General features: G+C 44.9%; 1 protein-coding gene across 1 annotated transcript in view; it reads right to left on the bottom strand.

The window, feature by feature from the left end:
• The window catches only part of LOC137538235 (uncharacterized), a 197,426-nt gene that overhangs the window by 30,784 nt on the left and 139,646 nt on the right, over nucleotides 1–26,996 (bottom strand). Inside the window, exons 22-25 of the mRNA XM_068260284.1 lie at nucleotides 23,354–23,608; nucleotides 18,125–18,397; nucleotides 7,137–7,412; nucleotides 4,585–4,842 (exon numbers count right to left, since the gene is read on the bottom strand). Of these exons, the coding sequence (XP_068116385.1) occupies nucleotides 4,585–4,842; nucleotides 7,137–7,412; nucleotides 18,125–18,397; nucleotides 23,354–23,608 (1,062 nt within the window). The remainder of the gene's footprint in view (nucleotides 1–4,584; nucleotides 4,843–7,136; nucleotides 7,413–18,124; nucleotides 18,398–23,353; nucleotides 23,609–26,996) is intronic.

The following is a 26,996-nucleotide window of genomic DNA, read 5'->3' as shown; positions in this document are numbered from 1 at the left end:
ACTGCGGGCAGCTGCAACAACAAAAGAAAAGGCATGTACATGTGCCCATTCCCCTTCGTGATCATTACCTTGCCGTGGTGAAGGGGCTTGCGTATCACAATGGAGCAATGACCGGCGCCTAGATGAGTGTCTCGGGGGGCACACCCACGATAATAAGGTCGTTGCCTCATTGCGGTCAGACCAAATTTGATCAGCTGGACAGTCACTGTTCTGTCATTCAGCTACATCAGCCAGGTGACCATATGGGCTGTAAAGCCACCAAAACCTGCACTCTCGCCATGGTGCGCACCAGTAAAGCACGGCCGTCACTACACAAACAGCTGTTTGCGGTGCGTTACACGATGAGTTTGGTGTGTCAGTGTGAAGCAGTACCTTAATTACACTACCTGATTGATGTAAACACATGCAAGATGTTTGAAAGCACTTTAGGCCTGTCATTTAGCATTCAATGTGATTTCTGCCCTTAAAACGCTGCTTTGCGTCAAATCCAGATTTTTCCCGGGGACTTTTGGCATGTATCCCACTCCGCCATCCCCCCCTCCAGGTGTTAGACCCCTTGAAACATCTTTTCCATCACTTTTGTGGCCAGCATAATTATTTTTTTTTTCAAAGTTCGCATCCCCATTGAAGTCTATTGCGGTTCGCGAACTTTAACGCGAACCGAACCTTTCGCGAAAGTTCGCGAACCGAAAATCGGAGGTTCGGCCCAACTCTAGTCTCTGAACAACAACAACAAAATAGGACTAAAATGTGAGCTCCCCAGAGGACAGTCAGTCGCTGTTTAGTCATGTATGACTCTTTGCAACCTCATGGACCACACCATCCCAGGTCCCTCTATCCTCTACTATCTCTCCAACTTTGTCCAAGCACATGTTTTGTTGCGTCCATGCTATTATCTAGCCATCTCATTCTTTACCATCCCCTCCTCCTTTTGACCTCAATCTTTCCCAGCGTCAAGGTCTTCTCCAATGAGTCATGCCTTCTCATTGTGTGTCCAAAGTATTTTAGCTTCAGCATTGCTCCTTCGAATGAACAGTCATGGTTAATGTATTTAGGGATTGTCTGATCAGACCTTCCTACAGTCCAAGGGATCCTCAAAATCTTCTAAAGCACCACAATTCCAAGGAGTCAATTTGTCGGCGATCAGCTTTATTATGGTCTAACCATACATTATCTGATAATGATAATAATACATTACTGATGGAAAATCCATGGCTTTGACTATATGAACCTTTGCTGACAAGGTGACATCTCTGCTTTTTATTACACTGTCCAAGTTTGTCATTGCTTTCCGTCCAAGGAGTAAACCTCTTTTAATTTTGAGGCTGCATTCTCCATCCACTGTGATCTTTGAGCCCAAGAACACAAAGGGCTTGATTCAGAAAGTGGTGCTAACTGTTAGCACACTTGTGAAAAGCCCTCTATCAAGCCTAAACTCAGTTAGGTCATGATAAAATCCACTCGCGAGCAAAGTTGTGCTCGCAAAATGTTGCGCGCGCACGAAACGTTGACCCAAGGTGCGCCGATAACGGCGCACCTGATGCACCTATAAGGTCGCATGGGGTACGACCGTACGCATAGTGCGACCTTAAGGTCACTCCCCATACGGCCTTATAGGCGCATCGGGTGCGCCGTTATTAGGGCACCGCAGTGTGATGATTCGTGTGCACCATGCTGAGCCCGCACAAAATTTTGCTCGCTGGACTTTGCGCGCGACTTGATTTTCAAAAGGGTGCTAACCTAGTTAGCACCCTACTTAACACGCCCAAAGTTTTTAGGCATGCTAACTAGGTTAGCACCGCTTTCTGAATCAAGCCCAAAGTCTGATACAGCGGTGTAGCTAAGGAGCTATGGGCCCACGGTGCAAGTTTTACATTGAGCCCCCCCAAACACTGTTTACATAGCAATTGATACAGCGCACCAAAACCTGCCAATGGCAACTACAGTGCCAGAGGTGCAAGCAGGGAATGGGGAACAGTTTAATAATCACTACTATTCTTCCAGAATATTTTAATAAGAGCAGACTTCTCTCACCAGGCAGAACAAACTATAACGCTTAGGATCATCCAAGTTCCTAGACTCTTAACGACAAAGTGACCCTCTGGCCTAAAATTTACCCAAAAACTATACTCTTAAAGAAGATTGCATAACCCTTAATGCTACAATTTAATAGACTGCATATGACTAACCCTAAGCATCCCTTCTCTTCCATTGTTACCCGCAGCTCTACCCCTCCCCCTCACCTCCTCATACTATACTCTAACTTATTTACAGCTACTATCTCTAAAAGTAGGCAACCCTCACTACAAAGGTACCCTTCACTTTCTGATGCTACCGAGTTTACTCAAAGGATGGATACCAATTTTTTTTTTCATGTAACTACTGAGTAATGGAAAATGTATTTGTGTTACGTTACAATATGACTTCTATTACCCTTGCCTACTCTGTTACTGTCAGCTTCATAACCACAATCTTTAATTGTTGTAATTGTTTTATATGTTCATCTTTTTAAAACTCAATACGTTTTTGTACTGCTAATTTGTACTTCGCTAATGGAATAAATCCTGCCATCAGGGTTATCAGTGAAGTTGAGATCTTGTTTGTACAGTTCTTCTGTATATTCTTGCCATCTTCTCTTCATCTCTTCCACTTCTGTTATGTCCCTATCATTTTTGGCTTTTATGACACAACTTAAACTTATTTTCTCCTTTTTTTTTCTCCTTTTGAGGTTGTTTATTGTAGTCATAACAATGGCTTTAAATTAAATAATCTGTCTTTGTGTCTAGTCGTCCAAGACAAGACAAATAACATTTATATTGCGCTTTTCTCCTTGCGGACTCAAAGCGCCAGAGCAGAGCAGCAGCCACTAGGGCGCGCTCTATTGGCAGTAGCAGTGTAAGGGAGACTTGCCAAAGGTCTCCTACTGAATTAGTGCTGGCTTACTGAACAGGCAGAGCCGAGATTCGAACCCTGGTCTCCTGTGTCAGAGGAAGAGCCCTTAACCATTACACCATCCAGCCAACCACCAGCCCTAAATCTTGTTTGCCACTTTTAGGCTTTACTTGTAACGCTAATTCCTCTTGTGGAGATTCGCCTTTTAGGCAACTTCCAGGTAGATGGTGGCGTGACGGTTTCTCCGTCCAGTTACCATGACATTGGAGCTTGTGTAGTGCGCCGGCTGTGTAGAATGCAAGGAGCCATCAGCCAATCCCCTTTAGGCTGCGCTCACGGAAGTGATACATGCTAGAGGGAAAGCATTTGGAGAGGTGTGACTGGCCAGGCTGATGTTGGATGTTGTGCACCAGTATGGAATTTAGCGAGCATGACGAATCTCTGTCCTGGGAGATTTTGGTGGCCTTGGTTTTCACTCTAGCAGAATAGAGGAGGTCTAGAGGAGGCAGGTAATACCTGTATGGTCTAGTATCTTTGCTGTCTTTGCTTACATACTTACATTGAAATTTGAATTTTGCAATACGAAGCTGATGATCTGAGCCCTTGCTTTTGCTGACTGTATAGAACTTTTCCTTTTCTGACTGCAAAAAGTATAGTTAATCTGGTTTGATATGAATAGTCTGGTGATATCCATATGAAGAGTCACTGTTTGGGCTGTTGGAACCCACCAGGTCTCACCGACGCCTCCCTGGAGCGCTTGCATGATTTTTGCAAAGATTACAACTCACATGTACTGGCATGCAGCTCCATCTTCATCCCTGCTGGTGTGTGTGTGTGTATACAAATATACATAAATACAAGACACTGTACAGTCATGACATTGAATAGAATTAAAAATACAAATACATACATAGTTGATGTGTAGGTGGTACATGTACATATGTTAAAATTACAGCAGTATGAGAAACACTAGGAGGAGGTCCCTGCCCTTGCGAGCTTACAATCTAGAGCATGATGCAGAGCTCGTCTGGAGGGTCCGTGGGAAAAAAACCTGTCTGGTCTCTCCTCATTGTTATAATGACTGCATGCACAGATAAGGTGTTAAACAGGTCGAAAAGTTTTGACAGTCCCTAAACTCCAGAAGGGCTGCTTTCTGACTTGTGTGAGAGACTGGGGACAGCAGTCCTATTACCGGCAACTAGTCTTTGTGTAATGTGGGACTGCAATACAGATTAGCTCTCTGCTCCATCTCCTGCTATTCTCAGTCTCACTCCACTCCTCCTCTCTTTGGGCTAGTGCACGACAAAATCGCAATAGCAATCGCTAGCAATTTGCAAATGCGACTTGATAATTTGGGCTGAGGCTGCCATGATAACAGGCCTCAAGTCTGTTTCCCCCCAGGCCAAAAGGTCCCAGTCCTTCCCTGGTAGCAGCATAGTGTGTGTGTATAGTGTATATCTACTGTGTGTGTGTGTGTGTGTGTGTGTGTGTGTGTGTGTGTGTGTGTCTCAGCGCTCAAATTTGCTTGGGGGAGGGGGGGTTGTCAGAGTTGTGTGATGGATTAGCCTGGCCAGAATGTACTTTATGTGCACTAAGGCTTGCTCCAGACGTCCCCTTAAGCTGAGTTTTGCTTTTAAAAAAAAACTGGAATAGTGACCACACTCTATATTAATAGACCTGTCCCATACTCACACGTGGCATCAGTCACCAGGGGCGCTGCCTGACTGCAGCTCCCACTCACTGTCTGAACGCTGACATTATATTCCCTTCCTGGGAGTAATCCTGAGAAGGTAGTTTGGGTAGTGGAAGTATTTTGTACGAGGCTGGTTGCATTTCCTGTTAGACTGATGAGATAATAAGAGGTCTTTCCTGCCGGGGCTGCCCAGGTCACCGCCAGAGAATTCACTGATTGGTTACTGGTCGCTCTGATGCTGACTGCTTGTCCGGGAACTACAAAAACATCAACAAGGAGATCAGAGGCTTCAGACCAAGATATTATACAATGGTAAAGACAGGCGTTATAGAAGAAGTGTACAGGGAGAAGACATCAAGCACAGGTGATGACAGACTTCTGCTCTTCTGCTAATCAATGGGAAACTTACGGCTTTTGAATTTTTACATTTCCTTTTAAATGTAAATTAAGCAGTAATGGATTTGGCACACATTGCCAGATAGGACTTTCCATGCATTGGATGGCGCCCAAGAGCAGCAACTCTCATGGTTGCGCCGATCCATGGTCTGCCCAGAATAACATGGGAAAATCAACTGCTGGCCAGAGCTGTTCTGATTATATTGGACACCTGGACAGGGCTGTGGAGTCAGAGTTGGAGTCGGAGTCGAGGAGTGGGAGTCGGAGCAATTTTGGGTACCTGGAGTTGGAGTTGGAGTCAGTGGTTTTATAAACTGAGGAGTCGGAATCAGGAGTTGGAGTCGCATGATTTTTGTACCAAATACATCACCCTAGTAAGTATAAGACTAAGGAGTTGGAGCCATTTTGGGTAACTGGAGTCAGAGTTGGAGTCAGAGGTTTCATAAACTGAGGAGTCGGATGATTTTTGTACCGACTCCACAGCCCTGCACTTGAAAGGGAGTGTATTCTGACCACCTGATAACAACCCAGCCAAATGACTATGTGGATATGGTAGTAATGACAAATTATGCCCCTGTCCCTCCCCTCCTGTTTTCACACCCATTTAACCTTTACCATGATGACTTGGCCTGAGGGCTTACCTGCCAGGGTTTTATAACAAGTGTGGCCTCTATGACCACCTCCTCATTCTATAATATTGCTGTTACGGTGACTTCCTCAACTCTTAATGAGTTTGGCCACAACCTCTGCTTTAAAGGAGGGGGGGGGGCTTGTACTGGAGGATGGAAGGGGGAGGAACTTGAGCCCCGCAGGAAGTGCTTCCACAATAGTTACCCCAATAAGGGCTCTGTGTAGACCATACCATCACTTCCAGGACTCTTGTTCTTCTTTTGTTAAAGATAGTTCTTAATGATTTAGGATATACAGTATGTTTTGGGTCATTGTCCTGCTGCAGATTTGGGTTCAGTCAGACTGATGCTACTGCATGATGAATTATGAAATATCTTGTATTTCAGAGTGTTGAAAAAACCATTTACAAAAATGCAGCCCCAGACTTACAAGTATCCTCCACCATGCTTCACAGTTGAATGCAGACACTCATTAATTGTACTACTCTCCTGCCTTTTAGCAAACAAACTGCCTTCTGCTACAGCTAAATACTTTATTTCATCAGTCTGGAACACTTGCTGCCGTTTCATTTTCCTGCTCCCCAGTTCTTATGTTTTCATGTATAATTGAGTTGCTTGGCCTTGTTGACATGCCAGAGGCAAGTATGGTGTGATTTTTATCTCCGGAGGACAAGAGGGCAGCAGAGAGATGAGGACAGGAGGGCAGCAGAGAGATGAGGACAGGAGGGCAGCAGAGACAGGAGGACAGGAGGGCAGCAGAGACAGGAGGACAGGAGGGCAGCAGAGACAGGAGGACAGGAGGGCAGCAGAGAGACATGGACAGGAGGGCAGCAGATACATAAGGACAGGAGGGCAGCAGAGAGACGAGGACAAGAGAGCAGTGTCGCAGCAGAGACATGAGGACAGAAGGGCAGCAGAGAGATAAAAGCAGAAGGGCAGTAGAGAGATGACGACAGGAGGGTGGCAGAGACACAAGGACAGGAGGGCTGCAGAGAGATGAGGAAAGGAGTGCAGCAGAGATGAAAACAGGAGGGCAGCAGAGAGATGAGGACAGGAGGGCAGAGCAGAGACATGAGGACAGGAAGGCAGCAGATAGTTGACGACAGGATGGCAGTAGAGAGATGAGGACAGGAGGGAAGCAGAGAGGCATGAACAGGAGGACAGCAGATACATGAGTACAGGAGGGCAGCAGATACATGAGGACAGGAGGGTAGCAGAGAGATGAGTACAGGAGGGCAGCAGATACATGAGGACAGGAGGGCAGAGCAGAGACATGAGGACAGGAAGGCAGCAGATAGTTGACGACAGGATGGCAGTAGAGAGATGAGGACAGGAGGGAAGCAGAGAGGCATGAACAGGAGGACAGCAGAGAGATGAGTACAGGAGGGCAGCAGATACATGAGGACAGGAGGGTAGCAGAGAGATGAGTACAGGAGGGCAGCAGATACATGAGGACAGGAGGGTAGCAGAGACAGGAGGACAGGAGGGCAGCAAAGAGATTGGGACAGGAGGGCATTGATACTCACCTGTGCAGGTAGTTAGTGACTGCGGGTCGGATATAGTCACACCATCAGCATCTACTGTATATACAGTGAATGTATACGTCTCCCCTGCTGTCAGGTTCTTTATTGTAGCTGATTCGTTGGCTACCATAGCAGTATTCTGCAGAGTGGATGATGATGTCACAGACGTCAGCACTCTATAGGCATACGTGTTCTGATATTCAGCCACCCTTGTCCAGTTTAGAGATACAGCCGTTGAATTCACATTCATGGTCTGTAGATTGGTTACAGGGAAGGGCTCTGAAATGTAGGAAATAAAGGTGTTAGTTTCATAAGAGAAAGGAAACAAGGCTTATTTTACACCTGCATTTGTTTTGTGTGGCAATGTAATGCTTTAGTACCATGCTGTAAACCGCATGGTATATGTAAGAGTACATAGTTAGTTCTTAGTCACAATTCCATTTATATACAGCACTGGTAATAATACTTGTTCTCAGAGCTGAATCAAGAGCATACACAGGCCCAGGCAGAGCAATAAATCTGAGGTCCCCAGATACCAGGATTAAGCAGCTTGGTTCCCCAGACACAAGAATCTAATTTCCACTAAGTGTCTAGTCCTCACCCAATACAAGAATTAAGTAGTTACTTGCCTCCAGATAAGAGAATTAATTAGTAACTTGCTTCCAAATAACAGAATTAAAGTGCATCCGAGATAAACGTTTAGTCATTGCATAATTGTGTTCCTTTCATATAGTTTATAGGGCATTCCTCAAGCCAAATACTTTTTTTATTTTTGTTTTAATACTCTAATTCCCTATAAACTAAACAAGCCTCACCCACAGCTTGTCCAGAGTGCCTTGGCACTCTGAGCCTTAGTAGCAAGGGCTTATGGGAGCTCAGTCTGGGCAGGAGGAGAAGGTTACTAGCCAGAGATTTCAGAGGCAGAGGGGAGGAGGAGAGGGGAGAGAAGTTTTCATAGGCTGAGGGCTGGAGATACGAATCAGCTTCCCTGTGTGTAATGTGATAAACAGAACATGGCCGCTCTCATTGTATCACAGGAATAAATAATCATAAACTGTTGAAGCTGTTTACAGCTAGATTTGCTGTGTAAACTATCTACACTTTAGATAAGATATATAGAAAAGTTACTTGTCATTAGTTTTTCATCTCAGATCCGCTTTAAGTAGGATAATGCCTCCAGATAAAACAACTAGGTAGTACTATTCACATGTGCACAGGCGTCTCACCTACCAGGCAGGTATAAATTCTTGCCTAGAGCGGCAGGAGGAGGCAGGAGCGCTGCTGCACTGAGTAGTGAGAGAAGAAATGCCTCTCGGCTCACTCAGGTATCAGTTTACACTACAGCAGCAGCTAACAGCAGCTCCTGACTCGACTCATAACTGATTCACTGACTGATTAATTCAGTTTCTTCAGCTCAATGATTCAAAGAACCACAGTAATGAGTCAGTAAGAGAAGGCTCCGAGTACAGCATCAGCTCCTGAGTCCTGAATCTTCACTCCTTACCTCCCTAGCGTTCTGGACGAGCTGAGCTCGTCCAGAGACGCCGGAGGTCACCGCTAGGCTAGCTACATGAGTAAAAAAAATTAGGTTTAAAAAACCATGCGCAGCCGTGCGGCTGCACATAATCAAAATGCCAGGGAGGTTAATTAACTGATTCACTGATTCATTCAGTTCTTCTCTCTCTGCTACTGGTAACTGCGTGGATGTAGAGCCTGAGTGTAGAAGCCAGGCATGGACTGCCCCTCAGCCCGCTTTTTATTCAGTGATTTAGGGCTGATCTGGTGCCTGGTGTATTCAGGTTTGTTGTTGTAAGGCAATGTCAAACACTAGGCTAGCTGATAAAAGTGCAATTAGAGGGCAGGCAAGCTAGTAAATATACACAGCATTATTATTTTATTATTATTTTTTATTTATATAGCACCAACATCTTCCGTAGCATTGTACATAGTGCAAGCAAATAATGGGGAACAAATATACATAAGAAATACAAGACACTGTACAGTCATGACATTGAATAGAATTAAAAATACAAATACATACATAGTTGATATGTAGTTGGTACATGTGCACATGTTAAAATTACAGCAGTATGAGAAACACTAGGAGGAGGTCCCTGCCCTTGCGAGTTTACAATCTAGAGCATGATGCAGAGCTCGTCTGGAGGGTCCATGGGAAAAAAATCTGTCTGGTCTCTCCCCATTGTTATGACTGCATGCACAGATAAGGTGTTAAACAGGTTGAAAAGTTTTGACAGTCCGTAAACTCCAGGAGGGCTGCTTTCTGACTTGTGTGAGAGACTGGGGACAGCAGTCCTATTACCGGCAACTAGTCTTTGTGTAATGTGGGACTGCAATACAGATTAGCTCTCTGCTCCATCTCCTGCTATTCTCAGTCTCACTCCACTCCTCCTCTCTCTGGGCTAGTGCACGACAAAATCACAATAGCAATCACTAGCAATTTGCAAATGCGACTTGATAATTTGGGCTGAGGCTGCCATGATAACGGGCCTCAAGTCTGTTTCCCCCAGGCCAAAAGGTCCCAGTCCTCCCCTGATAGTAGCAGCATAGTGTGTGTGTGTATAGTGTATGTCTACTGTTTGCTGTGTGTGTGTGTGTGTGTGTGTGTGTGTGTGTAGTGTGCGTGTGTGTAGTGTGCGTGTGTACTGTGTGTGTGTACTGTGTATAGTGTGTATGTTGTGTGTGGTGTGTGTGCGTGTATAGTGTGTATACTGTGTGTATGTGTATATTCTGTGTGTGTGTGCTGTGTGTGTGGTGTATATAATGTGCGTGTACTGTGAAGTCTGGTGAGTCGCACTCTAAAAACAAAAAAAACAAACCAAGGACCACTGGATGCAATATCATAAGGGGTTGCCCCTGGAGTAGGGGATGGACTGTACACACTGCTGCGCTTTCGCTGCACTTTTAAAATCGCATGCGTTTTTCAATCGCAAGGTCTTTTGAAATCATGAAAATTGTGAAGACCTGTACACACTGGTGCGATGCGCTTTTTCTAATCTCATGAAGGCTTGCGATTTTAAAATTGCATGCGATTTTAAAGGCGCAGCGCAAGCACAGCAGTGTGTACAGGCCCTTACGGGAGGGAGGAGGAGGCACCACAAAATGTATATGTGATATACATGTTGGTCGTACAATGACTAAGAAACAGTCTTACCTCAAACTGGAGGCTTAAAAAAGGTTTATTAGACACCACAGGGGACAACGTATTTTGTGGGACATGTCAGCTTATGGAGGAGGACTGAAAAATGTTTTTGCATACCCTGTTACAAAAAAGGAGTATACGTAAATCCCTCATTGCTAGGTTGTTGCTAGGTAACCCTGGAGTCTATACTAGGATAATGTTGGTGGGCGTGTTTGTTTACGGTTACACTCACTTCCGCCCCTCTGTGATACGCATCTCTAGCACGCATGTATGCGACCACAGAGTCGCATCACTGAGCTCATTACCGTCTATGATAACGCGGCATTGAGTATATGTGACCGTTTTTAATGCATCCGATTGGTCAGAAAGATGGTCTGGTCTGTAACAAGGCAGCATATTGGCTAAAGTGAATAGTGATCACATGATGCAGTTGGTATCAATGGGAAATGAGTATTTGCGACCCTGCAGTATTCAGCATGTCTTTTTATTATAAGTGCTTCCAGTTATGTTGCCTGGTTGGATTATCATCTTCTAATATATTTGTATTAAATTAGGCAGGGTGATTCAGTATTATCAATTTTTTTTTCTGCTATCAGCAGGCTGCAGATACTAATGTTGCTATATTTTCCCATTGTCAGGGTGTGTCCTGCTTCCTCCCAGCAGCCTTCATTTGAAGTATAAAAGGACTGCAGGAAGGTCATGCTTTCATGGCTGCTACTATATAGCCATAATGCTATACTATGCACTGATTTTAATGTTTTTCTGAATGTATTTATGCACCTTATTACTATGATTAGCACTTTGCACTTTTACTATTTCCCTTGAAAAAGCTTCCCTTAGGCTTCGTTCACACTTGTTTCTGTGCCAAACGGACCGGATCCGGACCGGATCGGAACCGTACGGTTCCGATCCAGATCCGATCTGGTTGCATCAGGTATGTATACGGCTGCGATCCGGATCCGTTTGGTAAAAGTTATAAATAAAACTATATAATTGTTGGGGTCTGGGAGGTCAGCAGAAGGTGCACCTGTAGAATCAGGTCCTCCGCTGTTTAGGCCTCACCTCCACCTCCGACATACTGTCAAACAGCTCCAGCACGATAGTCACTGCTGTTCCACTCCAGAAATGCTTGGCCCATGTGTCCCCATCCAAAATGGCCGCTAGAAAACGCATAGAAAGTGGGGTAGAACGTCAGGTTTTTATAGCCAGTGTGTTCTGTGCTTTCTGTTTCCCATTGGTTTCTATTTCCGGATGGTGCAGTCAGGCTCCGGTCCGGGTGCGTGGGCCAGATGATCCGGACCCGAAAAATAGCGCATGTTGGAAAAGTGTCCGGAGTCCGGATCCGATTTGGCTCCGTTCTGTATGGAACGGACGCATGTGAACGTCCGCATAGACTTTGCATTGCTATGCGGAAAGTACGTTCCGTTTGTACAGTATACGGTCCGTATCCAATCAGGTGAATCCGGACAGCGATCGCTAATGTGAACCAGGCCTTAAGAAAGTGAAACATGTCGGGTTATTTGGTAGGGGTTGTGTATTAATGTATTCAGTGGCAATGTTAGGAGGCTGCTGAGGGTTTATCCTCATATACTTTACCACAGCCCCACATTGTGTTTCTTTTCAGCCACATTGAGAGGGCAATTGTAACGATTATGAAATTCTCTCCGTGGTCAGAGCACAGGACGTGCGCTGACACTGCGGAAATCCTCCACAAGCGTGTAATTTGCGGGAACCCAGCAAAAGGTGCAATGCACCTGAAGAGGGAAATTCCTGTCGAACAGCTCCTCTGCCCTGCCACACACGCCAGACAGGAATTTCACAAAGGGACGAAATGCAGGGCAAGATAGCCCTGAAGGAGAGAGAGCAAAGCGACAGATTGTATGTGTGTGCACCAAACTAGTCACCAACCCACGATGGTGCATACACAACAGCAGATGGAAAGCAGGAACGCAATCGCGAGAGAGGCGATTGCCAGAGGTGACACAAGGCTACAGCAAGGCAGAGCACAAGAGTAGCAAAGGCACAGTAAATCATACAATGAGGAGATAAGGAAAATAACAAATGCTAGCTAAACGCGAACACCGCACTCATTCGCAACAGTGCACGCATTTATGCGCGGTCCCCGCATGATAAGCACAACAGAGACAAGCATGCCTAACTAACCACGGACAGACAAACATGAAACAGAGGACGCGAGCGCTTGCTTAACGGTTACCTCACCGAGCCTCCAGCAAGCGTTCGTAGCAGACAAGACAGATACACGAAAGCAGGAATAAACGAGAGATAGGATCCACAGCACTAGCGCAAGGCGAGTGCGATCCAGGCAGACAGATCAGAAGGGGCTACCAGTAACAACCGCTGTTCCGGTTAGCACCCAGACACACAGAACGATTTCCTGTCGACCACCGCTGGGACAGGACAATCGCAACAGACAAACAAAACAGATATGCAATCCTAACTGCACTAGGGAAACTGCCTAGTGCAGTTCCAGGAATTACTCTAGGCTAATCTTCAAACAATGAGCAAGGCTGACACTCCAGGCGAGTGTTACACAGGAACTGACTCTTATGACCAGCAACTTACTGTGGGAAACATAGCTCTTTATAGAGCAAGCCCACAAGGGATGTGGCTAGGCAATCTGCATGACAAACGTATGCAAATTCCTCAGCAGCAAGCTGCACAACTGACAAAAGGTCTCTCTTCCAGAGACCTGCAGAATGCAGACCTGAACAGTGGTCAAAAGGCTGCCTGCCTGCGCAGGCAGCCCAGCGGATCCTCACATCAATACTGAGATAGTTTTCTCACACTTACCAGGTCTTTATATAGCCCCTCATGTTGCTGTATCAGTCTTGAAACTATAGCAGACAAGGTTCATTTTAATATGTATTATTAAAAGTTAATTTTTAGTCCTTAGTATAGGATCACATCTGTGTTATTTATCCCAAATCTGGCTTCTGTGTTGTTTGGCAAGAAATCTGCCAGAAAATCTCATTGTGTGTATTAGGCATTATTTTCTTCTTTAGTCAGGGAAGATTTGCATATTAGAAACCTATTGTTAGAAACCTTTTTGCCTGATTAGTAATCATTGCTGGGCTGGAACATTGGATAAGAGTGATGAGTCATTGTTATACATAAATGGACAGTCTGGATATTATGCTAGGTACACACCATACAATTTTCTGGCAGATTTACCTGCCAGATTGATTATTTCTAACATGTCTGATCTGAATTTCAGTTTTCCAATCGATTTCTGTTGAAGTGAACGAAAATCAATCAGAAAATCGATCGGAAAAATCGAATTTCAGATCGTACATGTTGGAAATAATCGATCCTGGCAGGTAAATCTGCCAGAAAAATGTAGTGTGTGTACCTAGCATTACACTACGCAGTGGCGTAACTACAGAGCCTGAAAGGGATGCAGGCACATGGGGGCTCGGAGGAGGCGGAGCCTGAGAAGGGGCCTGCAACTCTAAGGCCCGCTGTCCACCATTGGGTGCAGACTGTATGCTGTTTCATGCAGAAGCAGGCACTAGGACCTGGGAACAGGGGCATAACCAGACATCCCTGGCCCCCCCTGCAAAACTTTGGATGGGGCCCCCTCCCCCTTGCTTGAGGAATAATGTTATTCAATTGGCTAGTACACACTTGAAATGTGTTTTCCCCATGCACAGCAATGACATGCTGAACATAAGATATAGTATTCACTGTAACGTTGACAAAACATTCAGAATGCCACTGATTGATACCGTTATTATAGGATCTTGGACTCAGTATGAGACAACAAACTCTCAATGAGGCATCGACAGTCAGACATCAATCTTACCCACTCCACTGTGTCCGTAATCGAACACCACTATGTCTGTATTCGAACACCATAAGGTCACTAGCCTGTGTGTGATAACAATCTAGGAATCTCTTCTGAGGGATTGCTGAATAAGGGCCAGTCTACAACTTTTTTCAACCGGTGACTCCTTTGTTTGTAGTGTTTTAAATGAAGTCATCAGAACTGTGCTGTCGCCTGAGACAGATATTTTTATGAACCCTAGAGAGCAGGGACAGTGTACAAATTCCAAATTGCGTATGATTCCTTATCTGTGTCATAGACACATGCAGTCAATATAACAATGGTACAGAGAACAGAAAGCATTTTTTATCCATGCCCTTAGTTGTCAGTCTCTCAAACTTTTCCCCATGGGGCCCTCTGTGGCTTCTGGGCCCCCCTGCGAGTGCTTGCAGGGTCTATTGTTACGCCACTGCCTGGGAGGAATGCTGTTTTTTTACCTCCTGGACTAGTGGCTTGGAGTTGGATGCTTCCTTATCGGCTTCTCCAGCCCCTCAAGCACGCAGGACCAGGTCTGAGGACGCATGGCATAATCCCTTCCTGCTGCAACTCCACGTTCTGTTGCAGTGCAGGCCAGGAGGAAGAAGAACATGGCGCTGTTGCTGAACCACATTTATTTGACTGTGAGACACAGCCTGCTTGCGGCTGTGTGTGTGTGTGTAGGCTTGTGATGTGACACAGCCTGCCTGGGGCTATGTACGACTGAGCTGTGGCTGAGGACAGGACTGGAGAGGCTGGGACTTCAGAGACAGTCACGGGGGATCCTGAGCCTCAGTGCTGTAAATGTATGTGTGTGTGTTTGTGGGGGGGGGGGTGCCTGCCAAATTTCTGTTTTGTGGGTGGGGTGAGGGTGCCTGCATGATTTGTTTTGTGGGAGGGAGGGGAGTGCCTGCCTAACTTCTGTTTTGTGGGTGGGGTGAGGGTGTCTGCATGATTTGTTTTGTGGGAGGGAGGGGAGTGCCTGCCTAACTTCTGTTTTGTGGGTGGGGTGAGGGTGCCTGCATGATTTGTTTTGTGGAGGGCAGAGGCGTAGCTAGGATTTTCAGCGCCCGGGGACAAAGACTATTAATGCACCCCCCCCCCCCCCCAAAGTTAAGGTTGCGGCGCGCTGCGCGCGCCGCGTCAAAAGGGGGCGTAGTCACATAATAAATGTGGGCGTGGTTATGGGTGGAGACAAATGTATATGGAGGTTAGCAGGCTCACGCTCACCCACCCTCCCTCAGTATGTACCTTCCAGCATGTTCCAAGACAAATTCAGCAATCATGAGCCCCCCCCCCCCCCATCAAGACAAATTCAGCAATCATGAGGCCCCCAACATAACCAACTCAGCAATCATGAGGCCCCCAACAAGACAAATTTAGCAATCATGAGGCCCCCAACAAGACAAATTCAGCAATCATGAGGCCCCCAACAAGACAAATTCAGCTATCTTGAGGCCCCCAACAAATCATGAGGCCCCCAACAAGACAAATTCAGTAACCATGAGGCCCCCAAAAAGACAAATTCAGCAGTCATGAGTCACATAAATAGACAGCATTTCACATAAATAGGTAGAATGCCCCCTTAATATGGTAGACACCTCTCACCTGGCAGCAGTTCTCCAAAATACACTCAATCTGACGTGGTTCCCCAAAAATAGGTAGCCCCAGGTCTATAGTTGTCCCCAGAATAGGTGGCCAGCAGTATAGATGTCCCCAGAATAGGTGGGCAGCGGTATAGATGTCCCCAGAACAGGAAGCCAGGGGTAGAGATGTCCACAGAACAGGTAGCCAGGGGTATATGTGCCCAGTATATGTAGGCAGGGGTATGTGTGCCCAGTATATGTAGCCAGAGGTATATGTGCCCAGTATATGTAGCCAGTGGTATATATGCCCAGTATATGTAGCCAGGAGAATAATATGTGCCCAGTATATATAGTCAGGCGTATATGTGCCCAGTATATGTAGCCAGGGGTATATATGCCCAGTATATGTAGCCAGGGGTATATATGCCCAGTATATGTAGCCAGGGGGTATATATGCCCAGTCCACGTAGCCAGGGGGTATATATGCCCAGTATATGTAGCCAGAGGTATATATGCCCAGTATATGTAGTCAGGGGGTATATATACCCAGTATATGTAGCCAGGGGTATATATGCCCAGTATATGTAGCCAGGGGTATATATGCCCAGTATATGTAGCCAGAGGGTATATATGCCCAGTCCACGTAGCCAGGGGGTATATATGCCCAGTATATGTAGCCAGGGGTATATATGCCCAGTATATGTAGCCAGGGGTATATATGCCCAGTATAAGTAGCCAGGGGGTATATATGCCCAGTCCACGTAGCCAGGGGGTATATATGCCCAGTATATGTAGCCAGGGGTATATATGCCCAGTATACGTAGCCAGGGGGTATATATGCCCAGTCCACGTAGCCAGGGGGTATATATGCCCAGTATATGTAGCCAGGGGTATATATGCCCAGTATATGTAGGCAGGGGTATATGTGCCCAGAGTAGGTAGCCAGGGGTATATGTGCCCAGAGTAGGTAGCCAGGGGTATATGTGCCCAGAGTAGGTAGCCAGGGGTATATGTGCCCAGAGTAGGTAGCCAGGGGTATAGGTGCCCAGAGTAGGTAGCCAGGGGTATAGGTGCCCAGAGTAGGTAGCCAGGGGTATAGGTGCCCAGGGTAGGTAGCCAGGGGTATATGCCCAGTATATGTAGTTAGGGGTATATGTGCCCAATATATGTAGGCAGGGTTATATGTGCCCAGAGTAGGTAGCCAGGGGTATATGTGCCCAGAATAGGTAGCCAGGGGTATATGCCCAGTATATGTAGTTAGGGGTATATGTGCCCATTATATGTAGGCAGGGGTATATGTGCCCAGAGTAGGTAGCCAGGGTTATATGTGGCCAGAGTAGGTAGCCAGGGGTATATGCCCAGTATATGTAGTTAGGGGTATATGTGCCCAATATATGTAGGCAGGGGTATATGTGCCCAGAGTAGGTAGCCAGGGGTATATGTGCCCAGAGTAGGTAGCCAGTAGCCAGGGGTATATGTGCCCAGAGTAGGTAGCCAGAGGTATAGGTGCCCAGAGTAGGTAGCCAGGGGTATATGTGCCCAGAGTAGGTAGCCAGGGGTATATGTGCCCAGAGTAGGTAGCCAGGGGTATATGTGCCGAGAGTAGGTAGCCAGTAGCCAGGGGTATATGTGCCCAGAGTAGGTAGCCAGAGGTATAGGTGCCCAGAGTAGGTAGCCAGGAGGGGAGCAGCGCATAGAAGAGGAAGAGCTGCTCTCTCTCCCTCGCTGTCCCCTCCAATGTCTGTCCGGTGGCTGGCAGCGGCGGGCGGAACTTACCTCCGTCTCGTCGCAGCGCCGGATGGATCTGCCGCTACTCTGGTCTGGTCCAGACCAGAGCAGCGGCTGCGCACCCGAACTTCCGGCCGGCGCTGGAGCGAGACGGAGGTGAGTTCCGCCCGCCGCTGCCAGCCACCGGACAGACATTGGAGGGGACAGCGAGGGAGAGAGCACCTAAGGTGAGGGAAGGAGGGGGGAGATGGCCCCCATTCCCCACCGTCCGCACAGCTCTCTCTCTTCTCTGCGCTGCTCCCCTCAGCCACGCAAAAAAAAAAAAAAAAACCCGAAGCTCAGCTGGGCGCCCTTGGGGACCCGGCGCCCCGGGGCACTTGTCCTACCCCGACCCCCCCTAGCTCCGCGCCTGGTGGAGGGGGTGCCTAATTTCTGTTTAACAGGGGGGAGGTGCCTGCGTAATTTCTATTTTGCGAGGGGCGTGCCAGCCTGATTTTTTTTAGAGGGGAGGGGGGAGTTGTATAGGGGGAGGGGCCACATCCAAAATTTCAAAGGAGGACCCAGTGGTTTCTGGTTATGCCCCTGACACTGCCCATTAGATGTCCATACATTGCAGGAGAGGTGTCATATGATCTTGCTGTACATTTACCTGGAAATAGCAGAAAGACTCTAAACAAACAGTAAGATGAGGACTTACTTGTGAAGGTGAAAGCAGTGACAGGTGCACTTGGATACCCCAGAGCTGCGATTGTTACTACTGAGATGGTGTAATTACTGCCAGACGTCAGATTCTGAAGGGTGACATTTGTGTTGCTGCAGGAAATCATGGTAGTGTTTGTAGAGGAGGAGAGTCCATAGGTTACATTGTAAGATTTATTCACACCGGTCATATTTATGGGATTTCCCCAAGATAACATGATGTTTTTGGTTCCAGATGAAGTGAAGATCAGAGTGCCTGGAGGAGTGGGATCTGTGAAACAGAAGTATGTATTTGGGCTAGTGTACACAGACCCGTGACTTAACTTTTGACGGCAGTTTGGTGTGAGTTCAACATTCTGGGGTTTTAAAGGGACACTTAAAGTGGGATTGTCACCATAAAAATCTAATTTCAACAGCAACTGGTCTGAGTGTATTAAGTGATAAAAATGCTAATTCTGCATTCAAAACTTTTTCTGCTGTTATGGTTTGGAATTATCACATACAGTACCTTAGGAGCACTGGCCCTTTAATTGCCATTGCCAAACAGTTGCATGCTGGGGGGTCTTTTTATCTATAATATATTCCTCCTCTTCCCTTAATTTCCCCTCCTTCTAATAACATAAGACAGTGCACTTCCTAGTATAGACCTCAGTGGCAGTGTCTGAAGACTCTGGGAGGAGGGCGGGTAACAAATACACAATTAGCAAGAGGAGAAAAAAAGAATGAGGGAGGAAATCATGTCAGGATTAGCTTCATTCAATGGTAACCAAGATGGAAACTGTCTAGAATAGGATTCACCGCTTTTCCTTTATAAAATTCACAGGAATCACAACATCGACATTGCAATACATCTGTTATGTAAGTAGAAGTAGTATTTATCTACTTATATATGTGGTTTTTATTTCTAGGTTAACATGGGTGTCGCTTGTTCTTTAAGGGGAAAAAAATGCAGTTAATTACCGGGGGCTCCTTCCAGCCCCCTAAAGTCTTCCTTCTCCCTTGCTGTCATCCTGCGCCAGACTGTTTCTCCGCTGTCCCACTCTGTATACCGGGCTGTCCCCCTCTGTAAGCCGGACAAGTCTCCAGCCATTGCGCATGCATGATGCCACTGCTGACTGTGCGCCTCCTCGATCGCACTCCCGATGAAGGCAAGGGGCCAGGAAGACTTCAGGGGGCTGAACAAAGCCTCAAGTACATAAATGGGCATTTGTTTTTTTCAGGTCAAGTTTCCTTTAAGTTCAGCACTGAAGCAGTTAAGGGTTGAACATTGTTCTTTGCCGGCAGCTTTCACTCCCATAGAAAGGTGGGAACTTCAAGCCACCAATAGGAGGCCAGCTTTCAGACTGTGGAATTTTGCAGCCAGTGAAACCAAGGCTTTGTTAACCTCTTGAGGACCAGAGGTTTATACCCCCTAGTGACCAGGTGATTTTATACAATTCAGCACTTCACAACTTTAACAGTTTATTGCTTGGCCATACAACTTAGCACCCAAATTAATTTTATCTCCTTTTCTTCTCGCTAATAGTGCTGTCTTTTGGAGATCTCTGATTGCTGCTGCTATTGTCAGGTTTTGTTTTTTTAAATAACAAAAGAGCAATTTTTTGTATCCCCCCCCCTCCCTCCCCCTTCCCTTCCTAAATTGGCCCTACACTTACACTACGATCCATACACTACTTATTAAATACATAGGCATATGTCTATGATAGGGATTAGATTGTGAGCCCATCAGAGGGACAGTTAAGTGACAAGGCCATTTTCTTTACAGCGCTGCGCTAGACCGCAGTGCTGTATACATATATTTTACTTATTTTCTTGTGAAATCAGCCTGCCAGCTCTGATCGTGGCTGGCAGGCTGATGATGAATTCTCACTCTGTTTACCCGCAGGGAACGCACGAGCACACTTTCCCTGCTAACCTCACCTCCAGGACTTTGACGCCAATTGGCATTAGGCAGTCCTGTGAGTGCCACTCTCTCACCACCAATCGGTGTTAGGTTGTTCAAGAGAGGGTTAAAGAGACACTGAAGCAAAGAAAAAAGAAAAAAAAAAAAAGGTTATAATGAATTGGTTGTGTAGTACGGCTAAGAAATAAAGCATTAGGAGCAGAGACCTAAGTCTAATATTTGTTTCCAGTACAGGAAGAGTTAAGAAACTCCAGTTATCTATGCAAATAGCCATTGAGCTCTATGGCTTTCAAAGTTGCAGAGAGCTCTGACTTCTGTTGGTTTTTATCTCAACTGTATTGTTTTTTTTTTCTTTTGCAGAGAACAGTTCAGGACAGGTCAAAAGTTCACTGCCTGTTCTGTAAAAACATTTAGAATGCTGAGTAGTGTGTAAATTGCAAATATTAGAGAATGATGCAATGTTATAAAAAAAGAAGCTGTAAAACTGAAAATAAAAATATGAGAATATTTTTTTTTTGCTATCAATGTTCTAGTAATTATCCGTACTACACAACCAATGAATTATATCATAATTTATTTTTTTCGCTTCAGTGTCTCTTTAAGCAATGAAGAGAACGTTTCCAGAACTGTCCTGAGGTTGAAAAAGGTTATGGCCCATACTCACGGGCTACAATTGTCACCGCAAAACGCAGCACGCGCGTGTTGCGGCGACAGGTCCCGACACCCCGAACTGTCGCCCGTCGCTGATGTCGCCAGGCGATTGAAAGTTTCAATCGCATGGCGACAGTCACCGCCGCAATTCCGCCGCAACTGTCGCTAGTCCGCGTGAGTACGCGGACTAGCGACAGCAACCTCCATGAAGTATGCAGAGCTTCCGGCGGGGGGAGGAGGAATGTCGGCGACAGCTTCCGTCGTGCCGCTGGTCCCTCTTCCGCGTGTGTACGCGGAGGGACCTGGCGAGGAGCTGTTGCCCACACGCTCACATGTGCTGGCGACAGGCCACTTTTGCAGCCCGTGAGTATGGGCCATTAGGCATGAGCTTGGGAATTTTGTGGAATTCCAATGTCCGCATCTGTTCCAACTCAGAATGCGGCATGCCAAGTTAAATTCTGATGGAATACCGCCATTACATTATACTCAATACTGCCAATTTCTGCGGTTAATTGCCAAGCCGCCATAAATGCAATCTTCACCAAACTTGCCAGGTATGTTCGGGAGAATAGGGGGAACCACCCAAAAAATCCAAAAAGATGTTGTTTTTGAGAAAAACTATTTTACATACGTAAAAGAAAAAATGTTTTCAAAAGAGGAACTTTAACCAAGGCTTGAACTTCATCCCAATTAGTAGCTGATGCCCCCTTTCCCATGGGAAATATTTAATTTTTATCAAATAGATCATCAGGGGGGTCTTTGTGGCTGATATTGTGGTGAAACCCCTCCCACAGTGTGATGTCATGACCTAGTTGCATTGTGGGAAATTATAGCTTTTTCCAGCTGCCAAGCAAGCAGCATTTCCCTCTGTGCATAGAACTCTCAGTAATGAATATTCCACACAGATCACCTGGCAGGACTAAAGATGTCACCACCAGTGATATTCAGAATGTAAATCAGGGAGAGGAAAGATTTTACAATGGACAAACATTGACTAAATAATGAATAAATAATAATAGTAAAACGAATATTGTAAAAAATAAGCAACTTTATTTATATTGTTATTTCCACTACAGTTCCTGCAATTCTGCATTAAAGGGTAAAGTTCTGCTGCAGAATGCTATTTTGCCGACTTTAACCACTTAAGGACCACAGGCTTTACCCCATCCTAAAGACCAGGCCATTTTTCACTAATTAGGCCACTGCAGCTTTAAAGGGAACCTAACCTGAGAAGGATATGGATTTTTCCTTTTAAAAAAAATACTAGTTGCCTGACTCTCCTGCTGATCTGGTGTCTCTAATACTTTCCGTCACAGCCCCTCAACAAGCATGCAGCAGATCAGGTGCTCTGACTGAAGTCAGACTGGATTAGTTGCATGCTTGTTTCAGGTCTGTGATTCAGCCACTACTGCAGCTAAAGAGATCAGCAGGACTGCCAGGCAACCAGTATTGTTTAAAAGGAAACATCCATATCCCTCTCAGTTTAGGTTCCCTTTAAGGGCTCGCTGCAGGGTCGTACATGTCAGCACACAAGTGATTTCCCTCAAACCCCCCCCCCCCCCCCCTTTTCTGCCCACCAAGACCTCTCTGTTGGTGGGGAAAGATCTCTCACAGGATGTTTGTTTATTTTATTATAAATATTTTTATTATTTTTTAAACAAATTTGTGTATTTATGAAATTTTTTTTCCCTAGCTCCCTCCCTCTTTCCCCCGACCAGCCAATTACTGTGATCAGCTGTCATAGGCTTCAGCCTATGACAGCGAATTACCCACTGAGCCTGCCGTAGATCGCAGCGCTGTACAGCAATAAAAGAGGACAGTTTCGCCGTCTAACAGTCTCTGAGCGGCGATCGCCACTAAGACTGAAGGCGGAGCGAAGCTCCATCATCCAAGCGGGGATGTGTGTGCATCTCCTGCAAAACGCTCCCCCGGGACTTTATGCCGATCGGTGGTAGGCGGTCCTGGGGGAGCCACTGCGTTCACGCCCATTGGTGCGACGTGGTCCTGTAGAGGTTAAAAAAACATTGCTATTTGAAGTATTCAGAATCGATTTTCTCAAAAACGACAGTCTTTTTTTCCCCGCTTGTGCCCACTCCCGAAGATACCTGGCAAATTTGGTGAAAATTGCATTTACAGCAAAGAACTCTTAACAGCAATTGTATTTTGTTGGTCTTTCCTTGTTCAAAGCTATGTAACTATTGAGAGTTGGTGTACAATTCCATCCATCACTGAAGGAGAGCGTACCACAGCGGTGGGCTTGAGGAGAGAGGAAAGACAAAAAAATGCTTATTTAAAGCAAACCTAATCTCAGACCTTCCTCTCGGCTCTAAGAGACAAACAACAGCATAATAACCTCTTTAAAGAAAAAAAAAATATGTCTTCGTTAAAATGTATGCAGCTCCTACAATAAGCCTGCAGTTTGTCTACATCCTGGAATTCCTGGGAGCACAGAAAGGGTTAACCTCCAGTGTTTACATATTAGCTCAGAACCAACACATTTGACAGCCCTGATTTACACTTGCTGATATCAGCGAACTACACAGGCTGATCTCTCTAAACACACACAGTGAATTTCTCTGCAACTCTAAGTGTTTTCCTTGCATGCTGTGCAACAGTTTAGGTTCGCTTTAATATCAATATGTTCTGTTGGTGGAGACATTTCTCCGTACTCACATGTGGCTTCCGATGCTGTAGAAAAGGCGCTGCTGCAGCTGCCGCTGTTTGTCTGGACAGCGATGGTGTAAATTCTGCCCGGCAACAAGGATGTGAAGGTCTGTTGTGTGGATGTGGTCTGTACTGTGTTATTTACATCCCCCATCACACTGACAGCATAAGAAGACACATATCCTGCTGGTGTCGTCCAGTTCACCACCAGAGAATTCACCGACTGGTTATTCCTCACTGTGACAGCAGGAGTCTGTGCAGGGACTGAAGAGACAACAGTCATTGGCAGTGTAATAATTGGTTGCAGTTTATATTTTACCATTGAAAACAAATTGCTTAAAGAGGAACAGTTGCAAAAATGTTAAAATTTAAAACACATACAAATAATAGTACATTTCTCCCAGAGTAAAATGAGCCATAAATTACTTTTCTCCTATGTTCCTGTTACTTACAATAAGAAGTAGAAATCTGTCATTACCGACAGATTTTGGACTAGCCAATCCTCTCATAGGGGGGTTCTCAGGGTTTTATTTATTTTTAAAAGCACTTAGTGAATGACAGTTGCTCTGTCCAACTGCCAAAATAGTGTACCGCGAGCACAGATGCTGGCCAGCATCTTTGTATAAATCTTTTTCAGGGAGTGTCTTTATAAAGAATAAAGGCCATGCTGAGAATCCCCTATGGAGAGATGGACTAGCCCAAAACCTGTCGGTAATGTCAGATTTCTACTACGTACTGTGAGTGACAGCAACATAGGAGAAAAGTAATTTATGGCTCATTTTACTCTTGGAGAAATGTACTTCTTATTTGTATGTGTTTGAAATTTTAAGATTTTTGTTACAGTTCCTCTTTAGACAGCTTAACCTTGCGCCTGGTCCGGATACATATGAGTCCTGGGCTCTGGCAAGGAGAACATATGAGTTGGAAGTGTTGAGACGGGCAAAACGTAGGGAGATAATATTCAAACAACAAACATTTGAATTTGGCAACAAATGTAGTAAACTATTGGCATATATGTTGAGATCGAATAATTCAGTAAATGCTATTCCAAGAATTCTATCAACTTCGGGCATATTCTGTACTACCTTGGCTGATATAGCCAAAGAATTTTTAAACTTTTATTCAGACCTTTATGCCAGCAAAATTGGCGATGGTTCGGCGTCCATAACTTCGTTTCTAGATAAAATAGACCTGCCCGGTCTTGATGAGCCGGCCAGGTTGGCATTGGATTTACCCATCTCAGAAGCTGAAATTTCTCTGGCCATAGAATCCTTTAAAAAAGGCAAACACTAGGCCTGGATGGCATCCCAGCAGAGTGGTATCTTCAAAGTAAATCAATAACTATTGCCAAATTAGCCAAACTATTTGCCCACTCTTTAGAAGTTGGTGCATTTCCTGACTCACTTTATGAGGCCCTGATTGTCCTACTACCCAAACCTAATAAAAATCCTGACCTCTGTGAGTCGTATAGACCTATATATGTGTTCAGTGAATTTAGTTTCAAAACAAGTGGAAGCAGCTTGAACGTTCTACTGACCAAAGTCAATAGGAAAATTGTGGTCTTCATTGGGCCATACCAAAAAAAGTAGAGAGGGAAATAATAGAAAACCACAAGCACACCACACTGCTATTGGATAGTGATTTGCGTAATTTTGTATTGTAATCAGGTTTGCATAATTTTATATTGTAATATGTAATTACGATGTAAAATCATAGTTTTTAGAAAATGTGTAATTCATTTCATTGTTATTCATAATGCGTACACACATTACTTCCTCTGTGTATTGTCCAGTACACAGGAGGAATATACGGAAGGGGAGGGGGAGGCAGCTAGTGGCCAAATAGTACATTATACCCTAACACATTAAGTTCAATAAAAAGGCATAAATCTCCATTACAATTATCCCCTTACCTGCTCCACTCTCTCATAGTTACCAAAATAAAACATGTGTATGTATATAAAAAAAGGACAATAAAAAAAAAAATACATAAATAGTTACCTTAGGGACTCAATTTTTTTATATGTAAGTCATGGAGGTATATTACATTACTGTTGTTTTTGTAAGTAAGGACTTGTAATTAGTGACGGACGCAAAAACTGAAAAAATACACCTTTATTTCCAAATAAAATATTGTCGCCATACATTGTACTAAGGGCATACTTTAAGTGTTGTAATAACCAGGACAAATCGGCAAAAAAAGTGTGTTTTTTATCCACAGTAGCACGTTTTATTTTAAAACTATAATGGCCAAAAACTGAGAAATAATTATTTTCTTATTATTCCTGTTAAAGAGACACTGAAGCGAAAAAAAATTATGATATAATGAATTGGTTGTGTAATACGGATAATTACTAGAATTTTAGTAACAAAGAAAATATTCTAATATTTTTATTTTCAGTTATATAGTGTTTTTTTTATAACATTGCATCATTCCCTAATATTTGCAGTTTACACACTGCTCAGCATTCTAAATGGGTTTAAAAGTTCACTAGCCTGCTCTGGAAAATCTTCCCGCAGATGGAAAAAAAAGATACATTGGCCTCAATTCACTAAGATCATGCTGGAGATAAGGCAAGAGAAAACTTACCTCCACATAGTGAGAGAGTTACCTTATCTCTTCATTCCTTATGTTACCTCTTCTGTAGTTAATTTACCTCCTCTGTAGTTAATTTACCTCCTCTGTAGTTAATTTACCTCCTCTGTAGTTATTTTCACACGCAGTTAATGAACAGCCTGTCTTTAACTCTGGAGTTATTTTAAGGATTGAAGAGTTAACTTAAAGACAGAAGAGTTAACTTTAGGTTTGCCTGAGGTAAAATGTTTCCTGAATACTACATGCCTTATCACCATGGTAACAACTCTAGAAGAGTTATTAAAGACAGGAGATAAGCTTAGTGAATTGAGGCCAATGTCTTTTAAAGCTTATTGGCTATCATTCATGAACAGGCTGTCGGTAAAGAGAATCAGTGCGGGAAAACACCGCTGGCGGATTTTTAGACTTCTGGGTGGGCATTCATAAAGATGTATCCGTGTGCGGAAGCAGTGCGGAGATTCCCCGAGCTAAGCTGGCGGTAGACAGGCGGTAGGCTTGCGGAGACACGGAAGCTGCCGAGTTGATACATTTCTCCGTGTTCCGCTCTGCTGCAGCTGCCTGGGAGGTCTGTGTGTCTCCATTCATTTACATTGGTATCGCCACATCAGAGGGAGCGGTACTTCCCGACCTCACACCGCTTGCGGTGATCTTTATGAATGAACATTTTGCTACATTTGTACCGATAATCACCGCACAAGGCAGTGATTTATCACTTTGCTCGGTAGTGTCATTTTTCCATGCGGAAAGAGGCTTTATGAATGCTGACTTTGCCGAGTGGTCGGTAAAGTCAGCTGTTTTAAGCATTTCCGCATGCGGAAATTCTTTATGAATGATAGCCATTGTCTCAAGTGTCTGGCAGAGTTCTCTGCGACTTTGAAAGTCGTGGAGCTCAATGGCTAATTTGCATAGATAACAACTGGAGTTTCTTAGCTCTTCTTTTACTGGAAACAATATTAGACTTGTGTCTCTGCTGCTAATGTTTTTTTTCTTAGCTGTACTACACATACAAATCATTAGATCATAATTTTTTTTCGCTTCAGTGTCTCTTTAAAATGCA

The sequence above is a fragment of the Hyperolius riggenbachi genome, chromosome 11 (genome assembly GCF_040937935.1).
Source record: "Hyperolius riggenbachi isolate aHypRig1 chromosome 11, aHypRig1.pri, whole genome shotgun sequence".
In the NCBI taxonomy this organism is placed as follows: Eukaryota; Metazoa; Chordata; class Amphibia; order Anura; family Hyperoliidae; genus Hyperolius; species Hyperolius riggenbachi.
The sequence above is the reverse complement of the archived record's forward strand: the minus strand, read 5'-3'. Positions and strand labels throughout refer to the sequence as shown.